General features: G+C 53.2%; 1 protein-coding gene across 2 annotated transcripts in view; it reads left to right on the top strand.

The window, feature by feature from the left end:
• LOC140387010 (Na(+)/citrate cotransporter-like) overlaps positions 1 to 26,460 on the top strand; it is a 126,145-nt gene that overhangs the window by 54,945 nt on the left and 44,740 nt on the right. For both annotated transcript variants that reach the window (XM_072469983.1, XM_072469984.1), the window contains one exon: positions 4,462 to 4,666. In XM_072469983.1, the coding sequence (XP_072326084.1) occupies positions 4,462 to 4,666 (205 nt within the window). The remainder of the gene's footprint in view (positions 1 to 4,461; positions 4,667 to 26,460) is intronic.

Here is a 26,460-nt window from a genome sequence, read left to right as displayed (position 1 = left end):
CAGATGGATACACAACTGGCTCGGTTACAGAATGGGATTCGGGGTGGGCTGGCCAGATGGATACAGAACTGGCTCGGTTACAGAATGGGATTCGGGGTGGGCTGGCCAGATGGATACACAACTGGCTCGGTTACAGAATGGGGTTACAGAATGGGATTCGGGGTGGGCTGGCCAGATGGATACAGAACTGGCTCGGTTACAGAATGGGATTCGGGGTGGGCTGGCCAGATGGATACACAACTGGCTCGGTTACAGAATGGGGTTACAGAATGGGATTCGGGGTGAGCTGGCCAGATGGATACACAACTGGCTCGGTTACAGAATGGGGTTACAGAATGGGATTCGGGGTGAGCTGGCCAGATGGATACAGAACTGGCTCGGTTACAGAATGGGGTTACAGAATGGGATTCGGGGTGGGCCGGCCAGATGGATACACAACTGGCTCGGTTACAGAATGGGGTTACAGAATGGGATTCGGGGTGAGCTGGCCAGATGGATACAGAACTGGCTCGGTTACAGAATGGGGTTACAGAATGGGATTCGGGGTGGGCTGGCTCGATGGATACACAACTGGCTCGGTTACAGAAGACAGAGTAGCGGTTGGAGGGTGTTTTTCAGAATTGAAATCTGTAGCTCGTGGTGTTCCGCAGGGGTCAGTGCTGGGACCTCTGTTGTTTGTCGTATATATAAATGATCTGGAGGAAATTGTGGGTGGCCTGATTAGTAAGTTTCCGGATGACACTAAGATTGGCGGAGTTGCTGAAAGTGCCGAGGATTGTCAGAGGATACAACAGGATAGATAGATTGGAGACTTGGGAACAGAAATGGCAGATGGAGTTTAATCCGGACAAATGTGAGGTGATGCATTTTGGAGGATCAAATCTAGGTATGAATTATATTGTAAATGGTAGGACCCTTTGGAACATTAACGTACAGAGGGATCTGGGCGTGCAGGTCCACAGTTCCCTAAAAGTGGCAACACAGGTGGCCAAGGTGATGAAGGCATATGCCAGGCTTGTCTTCATCAGCCGGGGCACTGAGTACAGGAGTTGGGAAATCCTGTTGCAGCTGTATAAAACCTTGGTTAGGCCGCATTTGGAGTATTGCGTGCAGTTCTGGTCACCACATTATCAGAAGGACACGGAAGCTTTGGAGAGGGTGCAAAGAAGGTTCACCAGGATAGTGCCTGTTTCAAGGGTCTTGGCTATGAGGAGAGGTTGAATAAACTAGGACTGTTTTCACTGGAAAGACGGAGGCTGAGGGGAGACATGATAGAGGTCTAATAAATTATGAGAGACACAGACAGGGTGGAAAGTCAGAGGCTTTTTCCAAGGGTGGAAGTGTCAATTACACAGGGGGCACAGGTTCACGGTGAGAGGGGGAAAGTTTAAGGGAGATGTGCAAAGTAAGGTTTTCACACAGAGAGTGGTGGGTGTCTGGAACGCGCTGCTAGAGGATGTGGTGGAAGCAGCACATTAGCAACATTTAAGAGGCATCTGGATGGGTCCATGAATAGGGAGGAAATAGAGGGATACGGACTGAGTAAGGACAGAAGGTTTTGTTTTTACTCAGGGCATCATGATCGGCACAGGCTTAGAGGGCCGAAGGGCCTGTTCCTGTGCTGTATTTTTCTTTGTTATTGTATTTAATCTCCCAGATTGTCCCCACTCAGTTAACCTGTCTATATCCCTCTGTAGAGTCATTTTGTTATCCTCACCACTTGCCTTACCACTCCTGTTTGAGTCATCTCCAAACTTGGCAATAGTGCATTTACTTCCCTTGTCCAAGCCATGAATATATATTGTAAATAAATAATTGTGGCCCCCATCGCTGATCCGGTGTGGCATTCCATGAGCTACATGTTGCCAACTTGAAATTGCCCCACTTTTCCAACTCTCTGTCTTCTATCTTCTATCCATGCCACTATACTACCTCCAACACCATGGGCTCTTATCTTATTAAGTCGCCTTTGGAAATCCAAGTATATTACATCTACTGGTTCCCCTTCATCTATCCTGCCCATTACCACCTCAAAGAATTCTAATAAATTTGTCAGGCATGATTTGATTGATTACTAAACTGGCCTCATGAAGCCATGCTGACTTTGCGTGACTATATTATGTTTTTTCTAAATGCTCTGCTATTACATCATTTATAATGGACACTTAATGTTTTCCCAATGACAGATGTTAAGCTAACTGACCTATAGTTGTTTGCTTTTGGTTCCTTTTTTAACTGAAGGCGTTACTTTGGCAGTTTTCCAATCCTCGGGGACTTTTCCAGAATTTAAGGATTCTTGGAAGATTACGATCAGTGCATCCACTTTCTCTGGAGCTACTTCCTGTAATATCCTGGGATACAACCCATCTGGTCCTGGGGACTTATCAGACTTCAGTCCCATTAGCTTCCCCAGTATACTCCATCCCCTTAGTGGAGTTTTTCCTTCGTGATTGTTATTGTATTTATTCCCTCCCACCTTTTTGCCCCTTGATTATTTAGTATTTTTGGAAAGTTATTCGTGTCTTCCACTGTGAAGGCTGATGCAAAGTATTTATTTAATTCCCCTGTCATTTCCTGATTCCCCATTATTATTCCCCATTCTCGAAGGGGCTTATGTTCACTTTGACCTCCCTCTTCCTTTTTTTATATTTAAAAATGCTCTTGTTGTTCAATTCATATTACTTACTAGTTTACCCTCATCGTTTATCTTCTCCCACTTTATTCATTTTTGGTCATATTTTGTTGGTTTTTTAAAACTTTCCCAATCCTCTGGTTTGCCACTAACCTTTGCTACATTGTATGTTTTTTCTTTCAGTTTAAATATTATCTTTCACTTCCTTGGTTAACCACGGTTGGCTTATCCTCTTCCTAGAATCCTAATTCCTCACTAGGATATATCTTTCTTGTGAGTCGTAAACTATTTTCTGAAATGTATGCCATTGCTGATCAATTACCTTTTCTTCTAAACTCCTTTCCCAGTCCACTCCAGGCGACTCTGTCCTCATTCCTTCGTAATTACCCTTATTTAAGTTTAGCACAGTTGTTTCTGACCCAAGTTTCTCACTCTCAAACTGAATGCTATATTCTCCCATGTTGTGGTCACTGTTTCCTAGGGGATCTTACACTCTGAGATTGATTACTAAACCGGCCTCATTCCACATTACCATAGATCAAGAATAGCCTGACCCTTGGTTGGATGCACAACATATTGTCTGGGATACATGTCTGTTAATGATGAGTACCATCGGGGCAGCGATCAGAATGGGGAAAACACGCTGTGTAATATAAATGTAAATATTCATGGCCGCCCCCCCTGCCCCCCGCCACTGTCTTCTCTACTGCACCTTGAACGTCCAGTTCAGTCTCAGAGTGAGCGATGGACACACTGGCCACTGGTTCGGTGTTTACTGTTCATCAAGAATGCTACAGTCCAGAGGGAGCTCGGTGTCCTTGTACATGAATCACAAGAGTTAACACACAGGTACAGCAAGTAATGATTTGGGCAAATGGAATATTGGCCTTTATTGCAGGGGATGGAGTATGGAGATAGAGGAGTCTTTCTGCAACTGCATCGGACGTTGGTTGACCACAGTTTTGGTCTCCTTATTTGCGGAAGGATGTACTTCCATTGGAAGCAGCACCGAGCAGGTTCCCTGGGGCCTGGTTCCTGGGGTGAAGGAGTTTGTCTCGTGAGGAAATGTTGAGCAGGTTGGGTTTAATCTCTGGAGTTTGGAAGAATAAGAGTTGGTCTGATTGATACATCATATTCTGAGGAACTTTGACGGGGTAGATGCTGAGAGGATGTATCCCCTTGTGGGGGTATTTAGAACCAGGGACACTGTTTAAAGAAGGAGACTTCTCGTGGTGACAGAGATGAGGTGGAATTTATTTTCTCCGAGCGATGTTAATCTTTGGAATTCTCTGGCCCAGGCAGCAGTGCAGGCTGGGCCATTGAACGGATTTACAGTTGAGTTGGGCAGATTTTGATCGAAAATTAATTCAAACTGCGATATCTTGTGGTTCCCTGAACTTTGAAATAATCACACTTCTCAATTGCCGGAGATCCACACAATGTATTTCGATCACACCATGTGCTGCGGACTGATATATTGTTGCTCAGCACCTGACCAGTGAAGCAGTTGAGCGATGTGGCAGCTTGGTTATACAATGCCCATGACAATATAGTTCCCGGCTCTCTCAGTAATACAACAACAACACACAGGTTATGGAGGGCAGGCAGGAAAGTGGAGTTAAGTTTACAATCAGAACAGATTTTATTGAACAGCAGAGTAGACTCGAGGGGCCGAATGGCCTCATCTGCTCCTATTTCTTCTGGGTCCCCTGGCCATGATAGTTTCTCCCACTCCCCAGTGGTGCTATCGCATCATCTGCCCAAATCGCGTTTGACTCGAGAGTTTGGGGTCAGGGCTGTGACGATTTTCTGTTCTCGACACCCTGTAGAAGATGAGTCCCCGGATGAAGAGATTAAATTCCCGGAGAAGGTGGCGAATGCTTCCACAGTTACAATAGAATCCAACGACGATCATGAACAGGTGAACATGTATAAAGGCCTGACCCTGTGCGTCTGCTACGCAGCCAGTATCGGTGGTACAGCGACTCTGACTGGCACGCCTGCCAACATGGTACTGAAAGGGCTTATCAACCAGTGAGTGCTTCATTTTACATTGTGAAAACAGTTCCATTCGGGTTGTACTCGTGTGGAACGACTTCAGGCTGACATTCACACTGCCAGAGGGTCAGTACTGAGGGAGTGCTGCACTGTCAGAGGGTCAGTACTGAGGGAGTGCTGCACTGTCAGAGGGTCAGTGCTGAGGGAGTGCCGCACTGTCAGAGGGTCAGTACTGAGGGAGTGCCGCACTGTCAGAGGGTCAGTGCTGAGGGAGTGCCGCACTGTCAGAGGGTCAGTACTGAGGGAGTGCCGCACTGTCAGAGGGTCAGTACTGAGGGAGTGCTGCACTGTCAGAGGGTCAGTACTGAGGCAGCGCTGCACTGTCAGAGGGTCAGTACTGAGGGAGCGCTGCACTGTCAGAGGGTCAGTACTGAGGGAGTGCTGCACTGTCAGAGGGTCAGTACTGAGGGAGCGCTGCACTGTCAGAGGGTCAGTACTGAGGGAGTGCTGCACTGTCAGAGAGTCAGTACTGAGGGAGTGCCGCACTGTCAGAGTGTCAGTACTGAGGGAGTGCCGCACTGTCAGAGAGTCAGGACTTAGGGAGTGCCGCACTGTCAGAGGGTCAGTACTGAGGGAGTGCTGCACTGTCAGAGGGTCAGTACTGAGGGAGTGCTGCACTGTCAGAGGGTCAGTACTGAGGGAGTGCTGCACTGACAGAGGGTCAGTACTGAGGGAGTGCCGCACTGTCAGAGGGTCAGTACTGAGGGAGTGCTGCACTGTCAGAGGGTCAGTACTGAGGGAGTGCTGCACTGTCAGAGGGTCAGTACTGAGGGAGTGCTGCGCTGTCAGAGGGTCAGTACTGAGGGAGTGCCGCACTGTCAGAGGGTCAGTACTGAGGGAGTGCTGCGCTGTCAGAGGGTCAGTACTGAGGGAGTGCCGCACTGTCAGAGGGTCAGTACTGAGGGAGTGCCGCACTGTCAGAGGGTCAGTACTGAGGGAGTGACTTTTCAATGTGATTTTGAACTGGAGCCCTGTCTTTCTGTTCTGTTGAATGTCAAGAAATCTTTCCATGTTCTGACCAATGTTTATCCGGGATTAAAAATAAAGGAAGTATGGATGCAACTGGTCCCAGTTTCTGAGTCCTCGCTGTACAGGAATGCTGCTGCCTACATAGCAACATTCACTCCTCCATTTGCTCCACCAACCTCGTCAGATTCAGTTTATGTAGGGTCCCCCAACTCCTGGCTATCTGGATCCCCAGATACCGAAAGCTCCCCTCCGCCCTCCTCAGCGGTAGGTCCCCTATCCCTCTTTCTTGGTCCCCCGCCTGTAATACAAAGAGCTCACTCTTCCCTACATTGAGCTTATAGCCCAAAAACTCCCCAAACTCCCTTAGAATCTGCATGACCTCCACCATCCCCTCCATTGGATCCGCCACGTACAGCAACAGGTCATCTGCATATAGCGACACCCGATGCTCTTCTCCCCCTCGGACCACCCCCCTCCATTTATTAGACTCCCTCAATGACATGGCCAATGGTTCGATCGCCAATTCGAACAACAGGGGGGACAGGGGGCACCCCTGCCTCGTCCCTCGGTACAGTCGAAAGTACTCCGACCTCCGCCGGTTCGTCACTACACTCGCCATCGGGGCTCTGTAAAGGAGCTTAACCCAATTGATAAACCCTACCCCGAACCCAAACCTACGCAGCACCTCCCAGAGGTACTCCCACTCTACTCGGTCAAAGGCCTTCTCCGCGTCCATAGCTGCCACTATCTCCGCCTCTCCCTCCACCGATGTCATCATTATCACGTTTAAGAGCCGCCGCACATTGGTGTTTAGCTGCCTGCCCTTTACAAATCCCGTCTGGTCCTCGTGGATTATTCCCGGTACACAGTCCTCGATCCTCGTGGCCAGCACTTTTGCCAGCAACTTTGCATCCACATTGAGGAGCGAAATCGGCCTGTGCGATCCACATTGCAGTGGGTCCTCGTCCCGCTTTAGGATCAAAGAAATTGTCGCTTCCGACATTGTCGGGGGCAGGGTCCCCTCCTCTCTTGCCTCATTAAAGGTCCTCACCAGTAGCGGGGCCAACAGGTCTGCGTATTTCCTGTAGAACTCCACCGGGAATCCGTCCGGTCCCGGGGCCTTCCCCGCCTGCATGCTCCCCAAACCCTTGCTCAGCTCCTCCAACCCGATTGGTGCCCCCAAACCAGCCACCTCTTGCTCCTCCACCCTCGGGAATCTCAGCTGATCTAGGAATCGTCTCATCCCCTCTTCCCCCGCTGGGGGCTGGGATCTGTACAGCTCTTCATAAAAGGCCTTAAATACCTTGTTTATTTTTGTCGCGCTCCGAACCGTGGCTCCCCTTCCATCTTTGACTCCCCCTATTTCCCTCGCTGCCATCCTCTTACGGAGCTGGTGTGCCAGCATCCGACTAGCCTTTTCCCCATACTCGTAGGTCGCCCCCTGCGCTTTCCTCCACTGTGCCTCCGCCTTCCCTGTGGTCAACAGGTCAAACTCCGTTTGGAGCCGTCGTCTTTCCCCAAGTAATCTTTCCTCCGGGGCCTCTGCGTATCTCCTGTCCACTCTCAAAATCTCCCCCACTAACCTCTCCCTTTCCATACCCTCTGTCTTCTCCCTATGAGCCCTAATGGAGATTAGCTCTCCCCGATCACCACCTTCTACGCCTCCCATACCACCACAACCCGCACCTCCCTGTTGTTGTTGGCCTCCAAGTACCTTTCGATACACCCCCTCACCTTCCCACACACACCTCGTCCGCCAGCAGTCCCACGTCCAGCCGCCACAACGGGCGTTGGTCCCTCTCCTCTCCCAGCTCCAGTTCCACCCCGTGCGGGGCATGGTCCGAAACGGCTATGGCCGAATACTCCGTCCCCTCCACCCTCGGGATGAGCGCCCTACCCAGAACAAAGAAATCTATCCGGGAGTAGGCTTTGTGTACATGGGAGAAGAAAGAAAATTCCCTGGCCTGCGGCCTTGCAAACCGCCATGGGTCCACTCCCCCCATCTGATCCATAAACCCCCTAAGTACCTTGGCTGCCGCCGGCCTCTTTCCAGTCCTTGATTTGGAGCGGTCCAGTGCTGGATCCAACACTGTATTGAAGTCCCCTCCCATTATCAGGCCTCCTTTCTCCAGGTCCAGAATGCGCCCCAACATGCGCTTCATGCATCCTGCATCATCCCAGTTCGGGGCGTATACGTTTACCAACACCACCCACGTCCCTTGCAGCCTACTGCTCACCATTACATATCGCCCTCCATTGTCCGCTACAATAGTCTTGGCCTCAAATGACACCCGCTTTCCCACCAATATTGCCACCCCGCTATTCTTCGCGTCCAGTCCCGAGTGGAATACCTGTCCTACCCATCCCTTTCTTAGCCTGACCTGGTCCGCCACCTTCAGGTGAGTCTCTTGGAGCATGGCCACGTCCGCCTTCAGTCCCTTTAAGTGCACGAACACTCGAGCCCTCTTCACCGGCCCATTCAGGCCCCTCACATTCCACGTTTTCAGCCGGATTGGAGGAGCTCTCACCCCCCCCCCCCCCCCCCCCCCCCCCCCCCCGACTAGCCATCTCCTTTTCTGGACCAGTCCCGTGTCCACGCCTCCCTCAGAGGAGGGACCCCCGTCCCGACCACCTCTTCTGTGTCCCATTCCCTTTTGGCCAGTACAGCAGCAACCCTTTCCCCCCCCACTTCCCCCCCCCCCTCCCCCCCGCTAGACCCCTGTCTAGCTTTTTTGCACCCCCCCATGTCACTCCCGTAAGTCAGCTGACGCCTGCTGGCCCCGGCTTCCCCCGCCATCCCATAGTCCTCCCCGCGTGGGAGTCCCCCAATCCATATGCATTCCTTCGTTCCCCTTCCCGCCTTTCTCCCCGCGCGCGGGAAAACACCCCGCGTTTTCCATAGCCCGCTCCGTCCCCTCTGGCGCAGCTCCTGTCTCTCTCCCCCAGCCCATGTAACATTTCCTGCGCATGATTGACCCCCTATTTTCAACAACCACGTTGGATTTGGTTTTGGGTAATGAACCAGGCCAGGTGTTAGATTTGGAGGTAGGAGAGCACTTTGGGGACAGTGACCACAATTCGGTGACGTTTACGTTAATGATGGAAAGGGATAAGTATACACCGCAGGGCAAGAGTTATAGCTGGGGGAAGGGCAATTTTGATGCCATTAGACGTGACTTGGGGGGGATGGGTTGGAGAAGTAGGCTGCAAGTGTTGGGCACACTGGATAAGTGGAGCTTGTTCAAGGAACAGCTACTGCGTGTTCTTGATAAGTACCTACTGGTCAGGCAGGGAGGAAGGCGTAGAGCGAGGGAACCGTGGTTTACCAAAGAAGTGGAATCTCTTGTTAAGAGGAAGAAGGAGGCCTATGTGAAGATGAGGTGTGAAGTTTCAGTTGGGGCGATGGATAGTTACAAGGTAGCGAGGAAGGATCTAAAGAGAGAGCTAAGACGAGCAAGGAGGGGACATGAGAAGTATTTGGCAGGTAGGATCAAGGAAAACCCAAAAGCTTTCTATCGGTATGTCAGGAATAAGCGAATGACTAGGGTAAGAGTAGGGCCAGTCAAGGACAGGGATGGGAAGTTGTGCGTGGAGTCTGAAGAGATAGGCGAGATACTAAATGAATATTTTTCGTCAGCATTCACTCAGGAAAAAGATAATGTTGTGGAGGAGAATGCTGAGACCCAGGCTATTAGAATAGATGGCATTGAGGTACGTAGGGAAGAGGTGTTGGCAATTCTGGACAGGCTGAAAATAGATAAGTCCCCGGGGCCCGATGGGATTTATCCTAGGATTCTCTGGGAGGCCAGGGAAGAGATTGCTGGACCTCTGGCTTTGATTTTTATGTCATCATTGGCTACAGGAATAGTGCCAGAGGACTGGAGGATAGCAAATGTGGACCCTTTGTTCAAAAAGGGGAGTAGAGACAACCCTGGCAACTATAGACCGGTGAGCCTCACGTCTGTAGTGGGTAAAGTCTTGGAGGGGATTATAAGAGACAAGATTTATAATCATCTAGATAGGAATAATATGATCAGGGATAGTCAGCATGGCTTTGTGAAGGGTAGGTCATGCCTCACAAACCTTATCGAGTTCTTTGAGAAGGTGACTGAACAGGTAGACGAGGGTCGAGCAGTTGATGTGGTGTATATGGATTTCAGTAAAGCGTTTGATAAGGTTCCCCACGGTAGGGCTATTGCAGAAAATACGGAGGCTGGGGCTTGAGGGTGATTTAGAGATGTGGATCAGAAATTGGCTAGCTGAAAGAAGACAGAGGGTGGTGGTTGATGGGAAATGTTCAGAATGGGGTTCAGTTACAAGTGGCGTACCACAAGGATCTGTTCTGGGGCCGTTGCTGTTTGTCATTTTTATCAATGACCTAGAGGAGGGCGCAGAAGGGTGGGTGAGTAAATTTGCAGATGTCACTAAAGTCGGTGGTGTTGTCGACAGTGTTGAAAGAAGTAGCAGGTTACAGAGGGACATAGATAAGCTGCAGAGCTGGGCTGAGAGGTGGCAAATGGAGTTTAATGTAGAGAAGTGTGAGGTGATTCACTTTGGAAGGAATAACAGGAATGCGGAATATTTGGCTAATGGTAAAGTTCTTGGAAGTGTGGATGAGCAGAGGGATCTAGGTGTCCATGTACATAGATCCCTGAAAGTTGCCACCCAGGTTGATAGGGTTGTGAAGAAGGCCTATGGAGTGTTGGCCTTTATTGGTAGAGGGATTGAGTTCCGGAGTCATGAGGTCATGTTGCAGCTGTACAGAACTCTGGTACGGCCGCATTTGGAGTATTGCGTGCAGTTCTGGTCACCGCATTATCGGAAGGACTTGGAGGCTTTGGAGAGGATGCAGAGGAGATTTACCAGGATGTTGCCTGGTATGGAGGGAAAATCTTATGCGGAAAGGCTGATGGACTTGAGGTTGTTTTCGTTGGAGAGAAGAAGGTTAAGAGGAGACTTAATAGAGGCACACAAAATGATCAGGGGGTTGGATAGGGTGGACAGTGAGAGCCTTCTCCCGCGGATGGAAATGGCTGGCACGAGGGGACATAGCTTTAAACTGAGGGGTAATAGATATAGGACAGAGGTCAGAGGTAGGTTCTTTACGCAAAGAGTGGTGAGGCCGTGGAATGCCCTACCTGCAACAGTAGTGAACTCGCCAACATTGAGGGCATTTAAAAGTTTATTGGATAAGCATATGGATGATAATGGCATAGTGTAGGTTAGATGGCTTTTGTTTCAGTGCAACATCGTGGGCCGAAGGGCCTGTACTGCGCTGTATCGTTCTATGTTCTATGTTCTATGTTAACCATCACACATCAAACCCCAAAACATCCCCCCCAGCCTCACAAACCCTCAGTTAGAGTCCAACTTTTCAGCTTGTACAAAGGTCCACGCCTCTTCAGGTGTTACGAAGTAATAGTGTTGGCCCTTGTATGTGACCCACAATCGCGCTGGCTGCAGCATTCCGAATTTCACTTCTTTCCGGTACAACGCCGCTTTGGCCCGGTTGAAACCCGCTCTCCGCTTTGCAACCTCCATGCTCCAGTCCGGGTATATTCGGATCTCTGCATTGTCCCACTTACTGCTCCGCTCCTTCTTGGCCCATCTCAGGACCCACTCTCTGTCCGTGAACCGGTGGAACCTCACCACCATCGCCCTTGGCGGCTCATTTGCCTGGGGCTTCTTCGCCAGCACCCGATGTGCCCCGTCCAACTCCAGCGGCCTCGAAGGGGCCTTCGTGCCCATCATCGCCTCGAGCATCGTGCTCGCGTATGCCCCGGCATCAGCCCCCTCCACTCCCTCAGGGAGACCCAGGATTCGCAGATTCTTTCTCCTCGACCTGTTCTCCAGGTCTTCGAGTCTTCCCGCCCACCTCTTGTGTAGCGCCTCGTTCTGCTCCACTCTCACCGCCAGGCCCACGAGCTCGTCCTCGTTCTGACTGACTCTTTTCTGTACCTCCTGGATCTTAGCTTCGTGGGCCTTCTGGGTGATCCCGAGTCCTTCAATGGCCAAAAGCATAGGCGCCAACATCTCCTTGCGCATCTCCTCGCGCTGCTCCTCAAAGCAGCGCTTGATGAACTCCTGCAGCTCCCCTTTGTCCCTGGCCGCCGCCATTTTGTTTTCTTTCCCTCGCTTCTCCCGTTGCTCCAGTGCCACTCCTTTGGCCGTTACACTTCTGGTCCGTTTCATAGAAGTTGGAGGGGGACCTCTCTCTTCCCTTCCCCACGGGCTGTGTCAAATAAAAAAAAAAAAGTTCCGTTGGGGCTCCTCTAATGAGCCCGAAAGTCCGTGGTAGCGGGAGCTGCTGAATCGTGCGGCTTAGCTCCGCATAGCCGCAACTGGAAGTCGAGAGGGAATCCTTTTGGCAGTGTTCGCTTCACCAGTCTGCCCCAAAAAGTCTGTGGAAACTCCTGAAAAAGGTCTGAGAGTCGGTTCCAGACGGGAGCTGCCGAATGCGCGACCTACTCCTCCATGGCCGCCACCAGAGGCCTCGTCCCTGCTTCTTCAATGGCCCTGGTAGATCTTTTCACAGTTGTTCCCTCTGCTGCTAGAATTCACCTTTGATAGAGTCAAGCCAGATTGCAGCTTTAAGCTTGCCCTTCCCCCGCCTGCATGCTGGAAGAGGCAATGTTTATCCTGTTGCAGCCAAATCTTTTACTGTTTCTGCCGGGTCCGGTAACCAAAAGACATAACACTCCTGGGGGACACTGTCAGGGGAATGTTGCAGCCTTCTTCCCACACCGGGAAATGTCAAACAAATGCCGTGGGGGCCCTGTAAAGAGCCCAAAAGTCCGTTCCAAGCAGGAGCTGCCGAATATGCGACCTAGCTCTGCATAGCCGCACCTGGAAGTCTCTTATCCAACATCTTAACAATGCATTCCTCCACAACGGCCTCAGGTTTTCAATCCTGGAGAAATTCAGGAAAATGAATGGTCCTCACAGGAAATCCTGAACGAACACCTTGTGAAAGGCCCGTCATAGAAGGTCCCTTTTTTTCGACCTCTCACGAAGCTCATCGGGATATCCCTAAACGGCATCCATACAAAACCATGGCGCATGTGAATTCCTTTTTTCAAAAATTAATTTTTATTAAAGGTTTTCATAAAATATCAATAACAAAATGAGAAAGAAAAACACAATCTAAAAAAGCAACCCCCCCCCAAACCCCTCCCCCCCTGTACATACATAATAAATTAACATTAACACCCCGACTTAAGACCACAGGTGTATACACCCCCTCAGACCCTTCCAGTGTAAATAACATAAACAAAAATAAAGTAAACCGCCCCCCCCACCCCCCGAGCTGCTGCTGCCATTGACCAATGTCTATCGTTCTGCCAGAAAGTCTAAGAACGGTTGCCACCGCCTAAAGAACCCTTGTACCGACCCTCTCAAGGCGAATTTCACCCTCTCCAATTTAATGAACCCTGCCATATCGCTGATCCAGGATTCCACGCTTGGGAACCTCGTATCTTTCCACTGAAGGAGAATCCTCCGCCGGGCTACCAGGGACGCAAAGGCCAGAATTCCGGCCTCTTTCGCCTCCTGCACTCCCGGCTCCTCTGCCACCCCAAATATTGCGAGCCCCCAGCCCGGTTTGACCCTGGATCCTACCACCCTCGACACCGTCGTCGCTACACCCTTCCAAAATTCCTCCAGCGCTGGGCATGCCCAGAACATATGGGTGTGATTTGCTGGGCTCCCTGAGCACCTAACACACCTGTCCTCACCCCCAAAGAACCGGCTCATCCTTGTCCCGGTCATGTGTGCCCTGTGCAGCACCTTAAACTGTATGAGGCTGAGCCTCGCGCATGAAGAGGAAGAGTTCACCCTCCCTAGGGTATCTGCCCACGTCCCCTCTTCGATCTCCTCTGCCAACTCCTCCTCCCACTTACCTTTCAACTCCACCACCGAGGCCTCCTCCTCCTCCTGCATCACCTGGTAAGTTTCCGAGATCTTCCCCACTCCCACCCACCCCCCCGAGAGCACCCTGTCCTGTACTGTGTGTGGCAGTAGCCATGGGAATTCCCCCACCTGCCGTCTGGCAAACACCCTCACCTGTAAGTACCTGAAGGTGTTCCCCGGGGGGAGCCCGTACTTCTCCTCCAGCTCACCCAAGCTCGCGAACTTCCCGTCCACAAACAGGTCCTCTAACTTTCGTATGCCTGCCCTGTGCCACCCCGAAAACCCTCCACCTGTTCTTCCTGGGGCGAACCGGTGGTTCCCCCGTAATGGGGTCCACGCTGAGGCCCTAACTTCCCCCCTATGCCGCCTCCACTGCCCCCAAATTTTGAGGGCCGCCACCACCACCGGGCTCGTGGTATACCTCCTTGGAGGGAGCGGCAGCGGCGCCATTGCCAGCGCCCCCAGACTCGTACCCACACAGGACGCCGTCTCCAGCCTCTTCCATGCAGCCCCCTCCCCTCCATCACCCACTTGCGCACCATTGTCGCATTGGCAGCCCAGTAGTACCCACAGAGGTTGGGCAGCGCCAGCCCCCCCCTATCTCTACTCCGCTCCAGGAACACCCTTCTCACCCTCGGAGTCCCTCGCGCCCACACAAACCCCATTATACTCCTGTTAACCCGCCTGAAAAAAGCCTTCGGGATAAACACGGGGAGGCACTGGAACAGGAACAAAAACCTTGGGAGCACCGTCATTTTGATTGACTGCACCCTACCCGCCAAGGACAGCGGCAACGCGTCCCACCTCTTGAACTCCTCCTCCATTTGCTCCACCAGCCTTGTAAAGTTAAGCCTATGCAGGGCCCCCCAGCTCCTGGCCACCTGGACGCCCAAATACCTGAAGCTCCTCTCCGCCCTTTTTAGTGGGAGCTCACCAATCCCCCTCTCCTGGTCCCCTAGCTGAACTACGAACAGCTCGCTCTTCCCCATATTGAGCTTGTACCCTGAAAAGTCCCCGAATTCCCTAAGCATCCTCATTACCTCTGGCATTCCTCCCACCGGGTCCGCCACATACAGCAGCAGGTCGTCCGCATAAAGCGACACCCTGTGCTCCTCCCCACCCCCCACCAACCCCCTCCAGTTCCTCGACTCTCTCAGTGCCATAGCCAGGGGTTCAATCGCCAGTGCGAAGAGCAGGGGGGACAGGGGACACCCCTGTCTCGTCCCTCGGTGCAACCGAAAGTACCCGGACCTCCTCCTATTTGTGGCCACACTCGCCATCGGGACCTCATACAACAGCCTAACCCACCTGACAAACCCCTCCCCAAACCCGAACCTCTTCAGCACCTCCCACAGGTACTCCCACTCTACCCTATCGAAGGCTTTCTCAGCGTCCATCGCCACCACTATCTCCGCCTCCCCCTCCCTCGCCGGCATCATGATAACGTTCAAAAGCCTCCGCGCATTCGCGTTCAACTGTCTCCCCTTCACAAACCCCGTCTGGTCTTCATGGATGATCTGCGGCACACAATCCTCAATCCTCGTGGCTAAGACCTTCGCCAGCACCTTGGCATCTACATTTAGCAAGGAAATCGGTCTGTAAGACCCACATTGCAGGGGATCCTTGTCCCGCTTCAGGATCAAGGAGATCAGTGCCCGGGACATTGTTGGGGGTAAAGCCCCCCCCTCCCTTGCCTCATTAAAGGTCCTAACTAACAGCGGGCCCAACAGGTCCATATATTTTTTATAGAACTCGACCGGGAAACCGTCCGGCCCCGGTGCCTTCCCCGCCTGCATGCTTCCTATCCCTTTAATCAGCTCCTCCAGCCCAATCGGGGCCCCCAGTCCCTCTTCCAGCTTTGGAAACCTCAATTGGTCCAGGAAACGGCCCATCCCTCCCTCCTCCCGTGGGGGCTCGGATCGGTACAATTCCTCATAGAAGTCCCTGAAGACCCCACTGATGCCAACCCCACTCCGCACCACACTCCCTCCCCTGTCCTTAACTCCCCCGATCTCCCTAGCTGCGTCCCGCTTCCGAAGCTGATGCGCCAGCATCCGGCTTGCCTTTTCCCCATACTCGTAGACCGCCCCCTGGGCCTTCCTCCACTGCACCTCCGCCTTCCTGGTGGTCACCAGGTCGAATTTGGCCTGGAGGCTGCGCCTCTTCCTCAACAATCCTTCCTCAGGTTCTTCCGCATACCTCCTGTCTACCCTCACCATCTCCCCCACCAGCCTCTCCCTCTCCCTCTGCTCTCTCCTCTCCTTGTGGGCCCTAATGGAGATCAGCTCTCCCCTCACCACCGCCTTCAGCACCGCCCAGACTATCCCCACTCGGACCTCCCCGTTGTCGTTGGTCTCCAAGGACCTCTCTATACTTCCTTGGACCCACTCGCTCATCTCCTCGTCCGCCAACAGCCCCACCTCCAAGCGCCACAGCGGGCGCTGGTCCCTCTCCTCCCCCATCTCCAAGTCCACCCAATGCGGGGCGTGGTCCGAAATGGCTATTGCTGAATACTCTGTATCCTCTACTCTCGCTATCAGCGCCCTACTCAAAATGAAAAAGTCGATTCGAGAATAAGCCTTATGGACATGTGAGAAGAATGAAAATTCCCTAGCCCCCGGCCTTGCAAATCTCCAAGGGTCCACCCCTCCCATTTGGTCCATAAATCCCCTCAGCACTCTAGCCGCCGCCGGCTTCCTACCCGTCCTAGACCTGGAGCGATCCAGTGCCGGATCCAACACCGTGTTAGTCTCCCCCCATTATCAGGCCCCCCACTTCCAAGTCTGGGATCCGACCCAACATACGCCGCATAAAACCCGCATCGTCCCAGTTCGGAGCATACACATTGACCAGTACCACCCTCTCTCCCTGCAACTTACTACTTACCATTATGTACCTACCGCCATTATCTGCCACAATGCTCGACGCCTCGAATAACACCTTCTTTCCCACCAAGATCGCCACCCCTCGATTTTTGGCATCTAGCCCCGAGTGAAACACCTGACCTACCCACCCTTTCCTCAGTCTTACCTGGTCTGCCACCTTCAGGTGTGTCTCCTGGAGCATAACCACACCCGCCTTGAGCCCCTTCAGGTGCGCGAACACGCAGGCCCGCTTAACCGGCCCATTCAGTCCCCTTACATTCCAGGTTATCAGCCGGATCAGGGGGCTACCTGCCCCCCTCCCCCGCCGACTAGCCATGACCCCTCCTCGGCCAGCCACGCGCCCGCACCCCACAGCCGGCCCATTCCCCACAGCGACATACCCCCGTCTCGACCCACCCCACTCGCTCCAGCTCCTCCTTGATCTTAGCAGCAGCAACTCAATTCCCCCATCCACCCTCCCCAACCCGAAAGAGAAAAACACAGAGAAAAAGAAACCCAAAACAATGCAAAGGCCCCACCCCCCCCGAACCAAAAATAGGCATAACATATCCACCGCAGTCCCCAATCGCCCATCCCGACCCTCAGTCTGTGTCCAGCTTCTCGGCCTGAACAAAGGCCCACGCCTCCTCCGGAGACTCAAAATAATGGTGCCGGTCCTTGTAGGTAACCCACAGTCGCGCCGGCTGCAACATGCCAAACTTCACCCCCTTCCTGTGCAGCACTGCCTTCGCTCGATTGTACCCGGCCCTCCTCTTCGCCACCTCCGCGCTCCAGTCCTGATATATCCGAACCTCCGCGTTCTCCCACCTGCTGCTCCTCTCCTTCTTGGCCCACCTGAGCACACACTCCCGACCGACGAACCGATGGAACCGCACCAGCACCGCCCGTGGACTTGTTAGCCTTGGGCCTCCTCGCCAACACTCTATGGGCCCCTTCCAGCTCCAGGGGCCCCTGGAAGGACCCCGCTCCCATCAGCGAGTTTAACATGGTGACCACATAGGCCCCCACGTCCGGCCCCTCCAGCCCTTCAGGGAGGCCCAGAATCCACAGATTCTTCCGCCTCGACCGATTCTCCATCTCCTCGAACCGCTCCTGCCATTTCTTGTGGAGCGCCTCGTGCGCCTCCACCTTTACCGCCAGGACTAAGATCTCATCCTCATTGCCAGAGATCTTTTGTTGAGCCTCTCGGATCGCCACCCCCTGGGCCGTCTGTGTCTCCAGCAGCTTATCAATAGAAGCCTTCATCGGCTCTAGCAGGTCCGTTTTAATCTCTCTGAGGCAGCGCTGGATTCCCTCCTGTTGCTCCTCCGCCCACTGCCTCCACGCTGCCTGGTCTCCGCCCGCCGCCATTTTGTCCTTCTTCCCTCCCTTCTTCTGGTCCACCACCACCTTTTTTGTCGCCCCGCTCCTAGTTAAAGCCATATACTGACGGGGAACTATTATTAACTCCTTCCCACGCCGGGAAACGTCGAAAAAGTGCCCTTGGGGGCCCTGAAAAGAGCCCAAAAGTCTCGAGAGGGAATCCTTTTGGCAGTGTTCGCTTCACCAATCTGCCTCAAAATGTCCGTGGAAACTCCTGAAAAAGGTCTAAGTGTCCGTTCCAGACAGGAGCTGCCGAATGCGTGACCTAGTCCTCCATGGCCGCCACCGGAAGCCTCGTCCCCGCTTCTTCAGTGGCCCTGGTGAGATCTTTTCACAGTTGTTTACATGGACTTCAGTAAGGCCTTTGACAAGGTCCCTCATGGTAGACTAGTACAAAAGGTGAAGTCACACGGGATCAGGGGTGAGCTGGCAAGGTGGATTCAGAACTGGCTAGGCCATAGAAGGCAGAGGGTAGCAATGGAGGGATGCTTTTCTAATTGGAGGGCTGTGACCAGTGGTGTTCCACAGGGATCAGTGCTGGGACCTTTGCTGTTTGTAGTATATATAAATGATTTGGAGGAAAATGTAACTGGTCTGATTAGTAAGTTTGCAGACGACACAAAGGTTGGTGGAATTGCGGATAGCGATGAGGACTGTCAGAGGATACAGCAGGATTTAGATTGTCTGGAGACTTGGGCGGAGAGATGGCAGATGGAGTTTAATCCGGACAAATGTGAGGTAATGCATTTTGGAAGGGCTAATGCAGGTAGGGAATATACAGTAAATGGTAGAACCCTCAAGAGTATTGAAAGTCAAAGAGATCTAGGAGTACAGGTCCACAGGTCATTGAAAGGGGCAACACAGGTGGAGAAGGTAGTCAAGAAGGCATACGGCATGCTTGCCTTCATTGGACGGGGCATTGAGTATAAGAATTGGCAAGTCATGTTGCAGCTGTATAGAACCTTAGTTAGGCCACACTTGGAGTATAGTGTTCAATTCTGGTCGCCACACTACCAGAAGGATGTGGAGGCTTTAGAGAGGGTGCAGAAGAGATTCACCAGAATGTTGCCTGGTATGGAGGGCATAAGCTATGAGGAGCGATTGAATAAACTCTGGAACGAAGGAGGTTGAGGGGCGACCTGATAGAGGTCTACAAAATTATGAGGGGCATAGACAGAGTGGATAGTCAGAGGCTTTTCCCCAGGGTAGAGGGGTCAATTACTAGGGGGCATAGGTTTAAGGTGAGAGGGGCAAGGTTTAGAGTAGATGTACGAGGCAAGTTTTTTACGCAGAGGGTAGTGGGTGCCTGGAACTCGCTACCGGAGGAGGTAGTGGAAGCAGGGACGATAGGGACATTTAAGGGGCATCTTGACAAATATATGAATAGGATGGGAATAGAAGGATACGGACCCAGGAAGTGTAGAAGATTGTAGTTTAGTCGGGCAGTATGGTCGGCGCGGGCTTGGAGGGCCGAAGGGCCTGTTCCTGTGCTGTACATTTCTTTGTTCTTTGTTTTGTTCTTTGTTCCCTCTGCTGTTAGAATTCACTTTTGATAAAGGTCCTCAGGTCAGTTTGCAGCTTTAAGCTTGCTGCAAACTGCTGCAAATGCTGTTTATCCTGTTGCAGCCAAATCTTCCACTGCTTCTGCCGGGCCTGGCAGCCAAAAGACACAACATTCCTGGGGGACACTGTCGGGGGAATGTTGCAGTCTTCTTCCCACACCGGGAAATGTCAAACAAATGCCGTGGGGGCCCTGCAAAAGAGCCCAAAAGAGTTCCAAGCGGGAGATACTGAATATGCGACCTAGCTCTGCATAGCCGCACCCAGAAGTTCGCATGTGAATTCCTGAGGCACATATGGAAAATGAAAAACTCTCCCGTCCGTGACTGTGGTCACCCTGGACAGACCATGGAACAGATAATGACTCTACGTCCAACTCGTGACTATGAAGGTGGTATATCAGTGAAACGCTCTGTCACTACAGGTGTAAGGACCTGGCTTGACCATCTTGATGTAAAATTCTCGTTGTTGTCCTATACCCAGCGATATGAGAGAAGACGACTGTGATTTGTTATGTTGTGGGTGTAAATTAAGCGGCTTCCTTGTGGTGCACTTGACAAAGGAAGGTTCTGACGTGGAGATAACTTCAACACGTTTATTAAACTATTTACACTTCTATTACTCTGGTTCGACACTACTGCTAATCCTACTATAGCTTCCCAGACTGACTAACCAGTTGCTGCAATCCACGTGGTGGGTGTAATATTGAATCAACCCTGTGTCTGTACTCACTGACTGTCTCCACTGGAAAGAGGCAGATCATGTGTGTGGTGTCCTTTATATATGGGTTGGTGTAATGCCCCCCTGTGGTCGTGTCACCTCCTTGTGTATCGTGAATGTCCATTGGTCGTGTCCTATCTAACTGATCTATTGGCTGAGTGTGTGTGATGTTTCTGGTGCTCCCCCTTGTGTCTAGTTAGCCTACATACATTTACATTGATGCACATCACCACAAACTGCATTCCTGTTTACCTTCCTTCCACCACCCCCACACACGCCTCTCTATGTTTACATGTTCAGGTGGTCTGGAGGCCTTATAATTCTTCCAAATCTTGGGCTGCATTCTCCCCAGCCCTGCACTGAAATCGTGTTTGGCGCGGGGGCGGAGAATCAACTTTCGCGTTGGAATAGGTCCCGGCACCGGTCCCATTCCCCGGGACCCAAGAATCGGCGTTTCCGCAAAGTACTCCATGCGGCTGGGGGTCCATTGCCAGAGACCTGCCCAACAATCCTCCGCTCCCAGCCGGCCAGGTTGTCGGTGGCGTGGTTCTCTATTGCCGTTCTGGAGCCTCGCGTGTCGGCTGCGGACTCAGTCCGCGGCCGCCCTGGTCGGGTGGCGGGGGCATCGGGCGACAGATCGGGCCGGGCGGATCTTCGGGCGCGCGCGGCCGATCGGGGGGGGGCCTACAGCTTGCAGCTGCCTCCGTGGTACAGGTCCACCATGGCGTTCGGCTGGAGGCCGCCGCCATGCGCAGACTCGAAACCGGAAGTGCGGGGGCCCATATCCGCAGCTAAAGCTGTGCGAAGCACTCCGGGGCCCTGCCAGCCCCCTGCAGGTGAGTCAATTGGTTTATTTTGTTTTGAGGAAACTTCGGAGTGTAAGCCCAGCGTTTTTACGCCGGCATGGGGACATAGTCCCATTTTGGGAGAATCCAGCTCCTTGTCGTTACAACAATTGGAGATATGGTCGGTTCTGTTGTACTGAGTAAATGTTCTTTTGGATGTGATTGTTCTGGCATTTGGCTGGTCGAAATTACTTCCCTTTTTCCGTTCTTTGGAGTTGAACCGCTCCTTCTCAACTCCCTACCTGGTGTTGTCAATGGTCAGTGGTTTCTCCTGTATTTCCTACTTGTGAATCACTGTGCTGCCTGCAGGGGTTTCAACAATTGGACCTTCATTCCCACTTCTTTCACAGCCTTAGCCAAACATTTGTTGTTGTTTGCTCGTGTTTTGCGGTTGTTTTTCAAACTTTAGAACCTTTTGATTCAGCTCAGCAATTACTCTGGGATTTGCAGTAGTCTTTGATTCCGAATTATCCGAAAGTTTAACAGCTTCGCCTGGAGATTCCAATAGGTTTGGAATGTCTCTCCCCTGGTCAATGACTGTTCCTTAGACTCTTTCAATTCATTTGTTAGATCATCAATCTGTTTCTCTGTTTTGGATTGACTCTTCCATACTGCGCATCTCATCTTACATCTTGTTCAGATTGGATCGAAGTTCAAGAATTTCATCAGATGTCTTTGTTTATCCTGCATTCAAGAAAGTGTTCTGTTGCATCAGCAATTCTTACCACTGAGGCACGATCAATTGGACTAAAGACGATAGTTGAATCCAAACTGAGGCTTTATTACTATCAGATGTGTGGCCTCCCACAGCAGCTGGCGAAATGGCTGCGAGCTGGAGGACATGCATATTTATACCCTGCCTCCTGGGCGGAGCCAGCAGGCAGGGGCTACAGGTGAACGTAGTGCAGGTTCTACCGTACATCCTCTAATACACGTACAACAGTGGTTTACCACATTCACCCCCTGTTAAAAATTGAGTCTGGCGGGGGTGGTAGATAACTATATACAATAATGAGATAATATTTACAGAACAAAACAAATGTCCATTGACGTCCTGTGGACCGGTCAGAGTTTTAGCCGGTCCGGGGCCTTGATGTTCCTCTGGTAGCGACGCAGTGGTGTCGGCGATGTTGGTGCTGGCCTGGTCGAAGGTCACTCCAGGAGCATGCCGAAATCCTCTTCATCGACGGGCGTGGGCAAGGGGGGGACAGATGGTCCTGGGGGGATGCTGTTGGTAGTGACGGGGGAGGGGAGGGTGGCGCCGGGGGCGGAGGCGGTGTGGGGATGGAATCTGCTGGTGCCAGGTCCCTGAGGGAGACGGTATCCTGGCGGCCGTCGGGGAACGCCACGTAGGCGTACTGTGGGTTTGCGTGGAGCAGGTGCACCCTTTCCACCAACGGGTCCGCCTTGTGGAGTCGGACATCTTTAGGGAGAAGCACGGTTCCCGGAGCTGCGAGCCAAGTCGGGAGCGACACCCCAGATGTGGACTTCCTGGGGAAGGCAAAAAGACGTTCATGCGGTGTATTGTTAGCGGCAGTGCAGAGTAATGATCGAATGGAATGGAGTGTATCAGGGAGGACCTCCTGCCAGCGAGAGGCTGGGAGATTTCTGGACCGTAGAGCCAGCTGGACGGCCCTCCATACCGTCCCATTCTCCCTTTCTACCTGTCCGTTTCCCCGGGGATTATAGCTTGTCGTTCTGCTGGAGGCGATACCCTGCTGAGCAGGAACTGACGCAGCTCATCGCTCATGAATGAGGATCCCCTGTCACTGTGGATGTAGGCGGGGAAACCGAACAGAGTGAAGATAGAATTCAGGGCTTTAATGACGGTGGCAGACGTCATGTCGGGGCATGGGATGGCGAAGGGGAACCGGGAGTATTCATCGATCATACTGAGGAAATATGTGTGTCGGTCAGAGGAGGGGAGGGGGCCTTTGAAATCCACGCTGAGGCATTCAAAGGGGCGGGAGGCCTTCACCAGGCGTGCGCGGTCCGGCCGGTAGAAGTGCGGCTTGCACTCCGCACAGACCTGGCAGTCCCTGGTGATCGTCCTTCCTTCCTCGACGGAGTAGGGCAGATTTTGTGCCTTAATGAAGTGGTACAACCGAGTGACCCCTGGGTGACAAAGGCTGTCGTGCAGGGTCCGGAGTCGGTCTACCTGAGCGCTGGCACATGTACCTCGGGATAGGGCGTCTGGGGGCCCGTTGAGTTGGCCAGGGCGATACATAATCTCATAATTATCGGTGGAGAGCTCGATTCTCCACCGCAAGATTTTGTCATTTTTGATCTTGCCCCGCTGTGTGTTGTTGAACATGAAGGCTACCGACCGTTGGTCAGTGAGGAGAGTAAATCTCCTGCCGGCCAGGTAATGCCTCCAATGTCGCACAGCCTCAACGATAGCCTGGGCCTCCTTTTCGACTGAGGAGTGTCGAATTTCAGAGGCATGGAGGGTGCAGGAAAAGAATGCCACGGCCTGCCTGCCTGGTTGAGGGTGGCGGCAAGGACGACGTCCGATGCGTCGCTTTCTACTTGGAAAGGAAGTGTTTCGTCTACAGCGTGCATTGTGGCCTTGGCAATATCAGCTCTGATCCGGGCGAAGGCCTGTTGGGCCTCGGCCGTCGGGGGAAACTGGGTGGACTGTATGAGTGGGCGGGCCTTGTCCGCATAGTTTGGGACCCACTGAGCGTAGTAGGAAAAGAACCCCAGGCAGCGTTTGAGGGCCTTGGGGCAGTGGGGGAGGGCGAGCACCATGAGGGGGCGCATGTGGTTGGGATCGGGCCCCAGAACTCCGTTCTGGACTACGTAGCCGAGGATGGCTAAGCGGGTCATGCTAAACACGCACTTCTCCTTGTTGTAGGTGAGGTTGAGGAGAGTGGCGGTGCGGAGAAATTTGACACGGTTGGCGTCGTGGTCCTGCTGATCATGGCCGCAGATGGTGACGTTGTCTAGGTACGGAAACGTGGCCCGCAAACCGTACCGGTCGACCATTCGGTCCATCTCCCTTTAGAAGACCGAGACCCCGTTGGTGACGCCGAAGGGAACCCTGAGGAAGTGATTGGGACGACCGTCTGCCTCGAAGGCGGTGTATGGACGGTCCACTTTGCGGATGGGGAGCTGGTGGTCGGCGGATTTCAGGTCTACCGTTGAGAAGACCCGGTACTGTGCAATCTGGTTAACCATGTCAGATATGCGTGGGAGGGGGTACGCGTCGAGCTGCGTGTACCGATTGATGGTCTGGCTGTAGTCCACAACCATTCGGTGCTTCTCCCCAGTTTTAACTACTACCACTTGAGCTCTCCAGGGGCTGTTGCTGGCCTCGATGATGCCTTCCCGAAGCAGCCGGTGGACTTTGGACTTGATGAAGGTCTTGTCCTGGGTGCTGTACCGTCTGCTCCTGGTGGCGACGGGTTTGCAATCTGGAGTTAGATTGGCAAAGAGGGAGGGTGGGTCGACCTTTAGGGTCGCGAGACCGCGCACAGTAAGGGGTGGTAAGGGCCCGCCGAATTTCAGGGTTAGGCTCTGGAGGTTACACTGGAAATCCAGGCCGAGGATTAGTGCAGCGCAGAGGTTAGGAAGAACGTAGAGGCGGAAGCCGTGGCATTCTACGCCCTGGACCGTGAGTGTGACCGTACAGTACCCCCGAATTGCTGCGTGATGGGATCCGGAGGCCAGTGAGATTTTTTGATTGGCGGGGTGTATCGTGAGGGAGCAGCGCCTTACCGTATTCGGGTGTATGAAGCTTTCGGTGCTCCCGGAGTCCAGCAGGCAGAAGGTTACATGGCCGTCGACATTCATGCTGGTGGATGCGTTGGTCAGGTTATGCGGGCGGGACTGGTCGAGTGACATGGGCGCGAGCCTTCGTTGGTCGTCGGGTAATGGGGCGGCCGTTGAGGTCTGGTCCTGGAACGCGGGTGGTGCCCATGTGCTGAGGGGTAGACAAGATGGCGGTGCCCGAAGATCTTGAGGGTTACAAGATGGCGGCGCCCATGAAACGCACGTGTTGCGCAAAGGGGAAGATGGCGGTGACAATACTCGCATGTGGTCTGGGGGGGGGAGAAGGAGATCGCGGCGCCCATTGTCCGTGACCGGGGCTGGGTGGGGCGGGGCGATAGCGGCTACTGAGCGGGCCTGGCACACCGCGGCGAAGTGGCCCTTCTTCCCGCAGGCGATACAAAGGGCAGCGCGGGCCGGACTTCTTCAGCGCCCCCGCCCCGACGCAATATGGCGTGGGGGTTCTGGGGCCGGAAGCGGAACAAAGTAAGCCCGGGGGGGGGGGGGGGGGGGGGGGGTAGAGGTCGGCCTGCCGATCGGTGAGCCACGATCGCAGGCCAAACCCAATCAGAGACCCCCCCCCCCCCGCGCCCCCGGTGAAGGAGCACTTTCCCCACCCACAGGCCGCCCACCGACCCTTCGCGCAGAGTTCCCGCCGGCTGCGAACAGGTGTGAACGTTGCCGGCGGGACTCTGCCATTTCCGCGCGGCCGCTCGGCCCACCCGGGCCGGAGAATCGGCGGCTCGGCCTCGTACAGCGGCCCACGACCGTGCCGCGCTAAACGCGCCGGCGCAAATGGCGGCGATTCTCCGGCCCGGCGCGGGGCTCGGTGAATCGCGCCCCCCGTTTTTACCAATGTGGGGAGGTGGGAAACACAGAGGGAAAACCCAAACTCAGCAGCAGCTAATGGGACCCCGATAGGCGGGACTCTCTGTTTTGCCGGCACCCGGAAGTTTCCCGACGGCGTGGGGTTGCCGCACAACGGGAAGCCCTACTGACCGGCCGGCATAACGGAGAGTCCCGCCGGCTGGGCGGAGAATCCAGCCCCATGTGCGATGTTCCAAGGGCCTTAATCCACAGTGCAGGAGTCATGAATTCCTACAGTAGATATGGACACTTGTGAAGGGTAGGTAAGGCCTGTTTTAGCGCAATGATCTGCAAAAATGTACCCCAGGCACTTTCAACATGAACACAACAGGCTGAAGCTGCCAGAGTTAAAAAAAACATCTCCTCTGTTTTGATTGAAAGGCCATCTGGTGCAGTTAGAGAAAACCTTTACCAACTTTTCGTGAGGGCCACGAAGAATCCAGCACGAGTTTGTAGAGTCAAACAGAAAGTAACTTTATTTACAACAACATGCACACAGCAGCAGAAGCCCACCACTGCTTCTTTCTCTAGCCCGTACCACGCTGACCAGCTCTATTTATACAGCTGCAACTACCAGTTATTGGGGCATCTCGCAGTGGTTATCTTACTGGACATGCCATTCAGAGTTCTGAGCGTGAGTTCAAAGTTCACCAAGGCAGCTAGTAGAATTTAAATTCAATTAATTAAATAAAATCTAGATTCAGAAACTCCTCTCAGTCACGGTGACCATGAAACGACTGAAATGTCGTGAAGACTCATCTGGTTCACTGCTGCCTTCGGGAAGGAACTCTGCCGTCCTTACCCGGTCTGGCCTACAGGTGACTCCAGTCCCACTGCAACGTGGCTGATTGTGAACCTCCCTCGGGAATGGCCGAGCGAGGCA

The sequence above is a fragment of the Scyliorhinus torazame genome, chromosome 12 (assembly GCF_047496885.1).
Source record: "Scyliorhinus torazame isolate Kashiwa2021f chromosome 12, sScyTor2.1, whole genome shotgun sequence".
NCBI classification, from domain to species: Eukaryota; Metazoa; Chordata; class Chondrichthyes; order Carcharhiniformes; family Scyliorhinidae; genus Scyliorhinus; species Scyliorhinus torazame.
The sequence above is the reverse complement of the archived record's forward strand: the minus strand, read 5'-3'. Positions and strand labels throughout refer to the sequence as shown.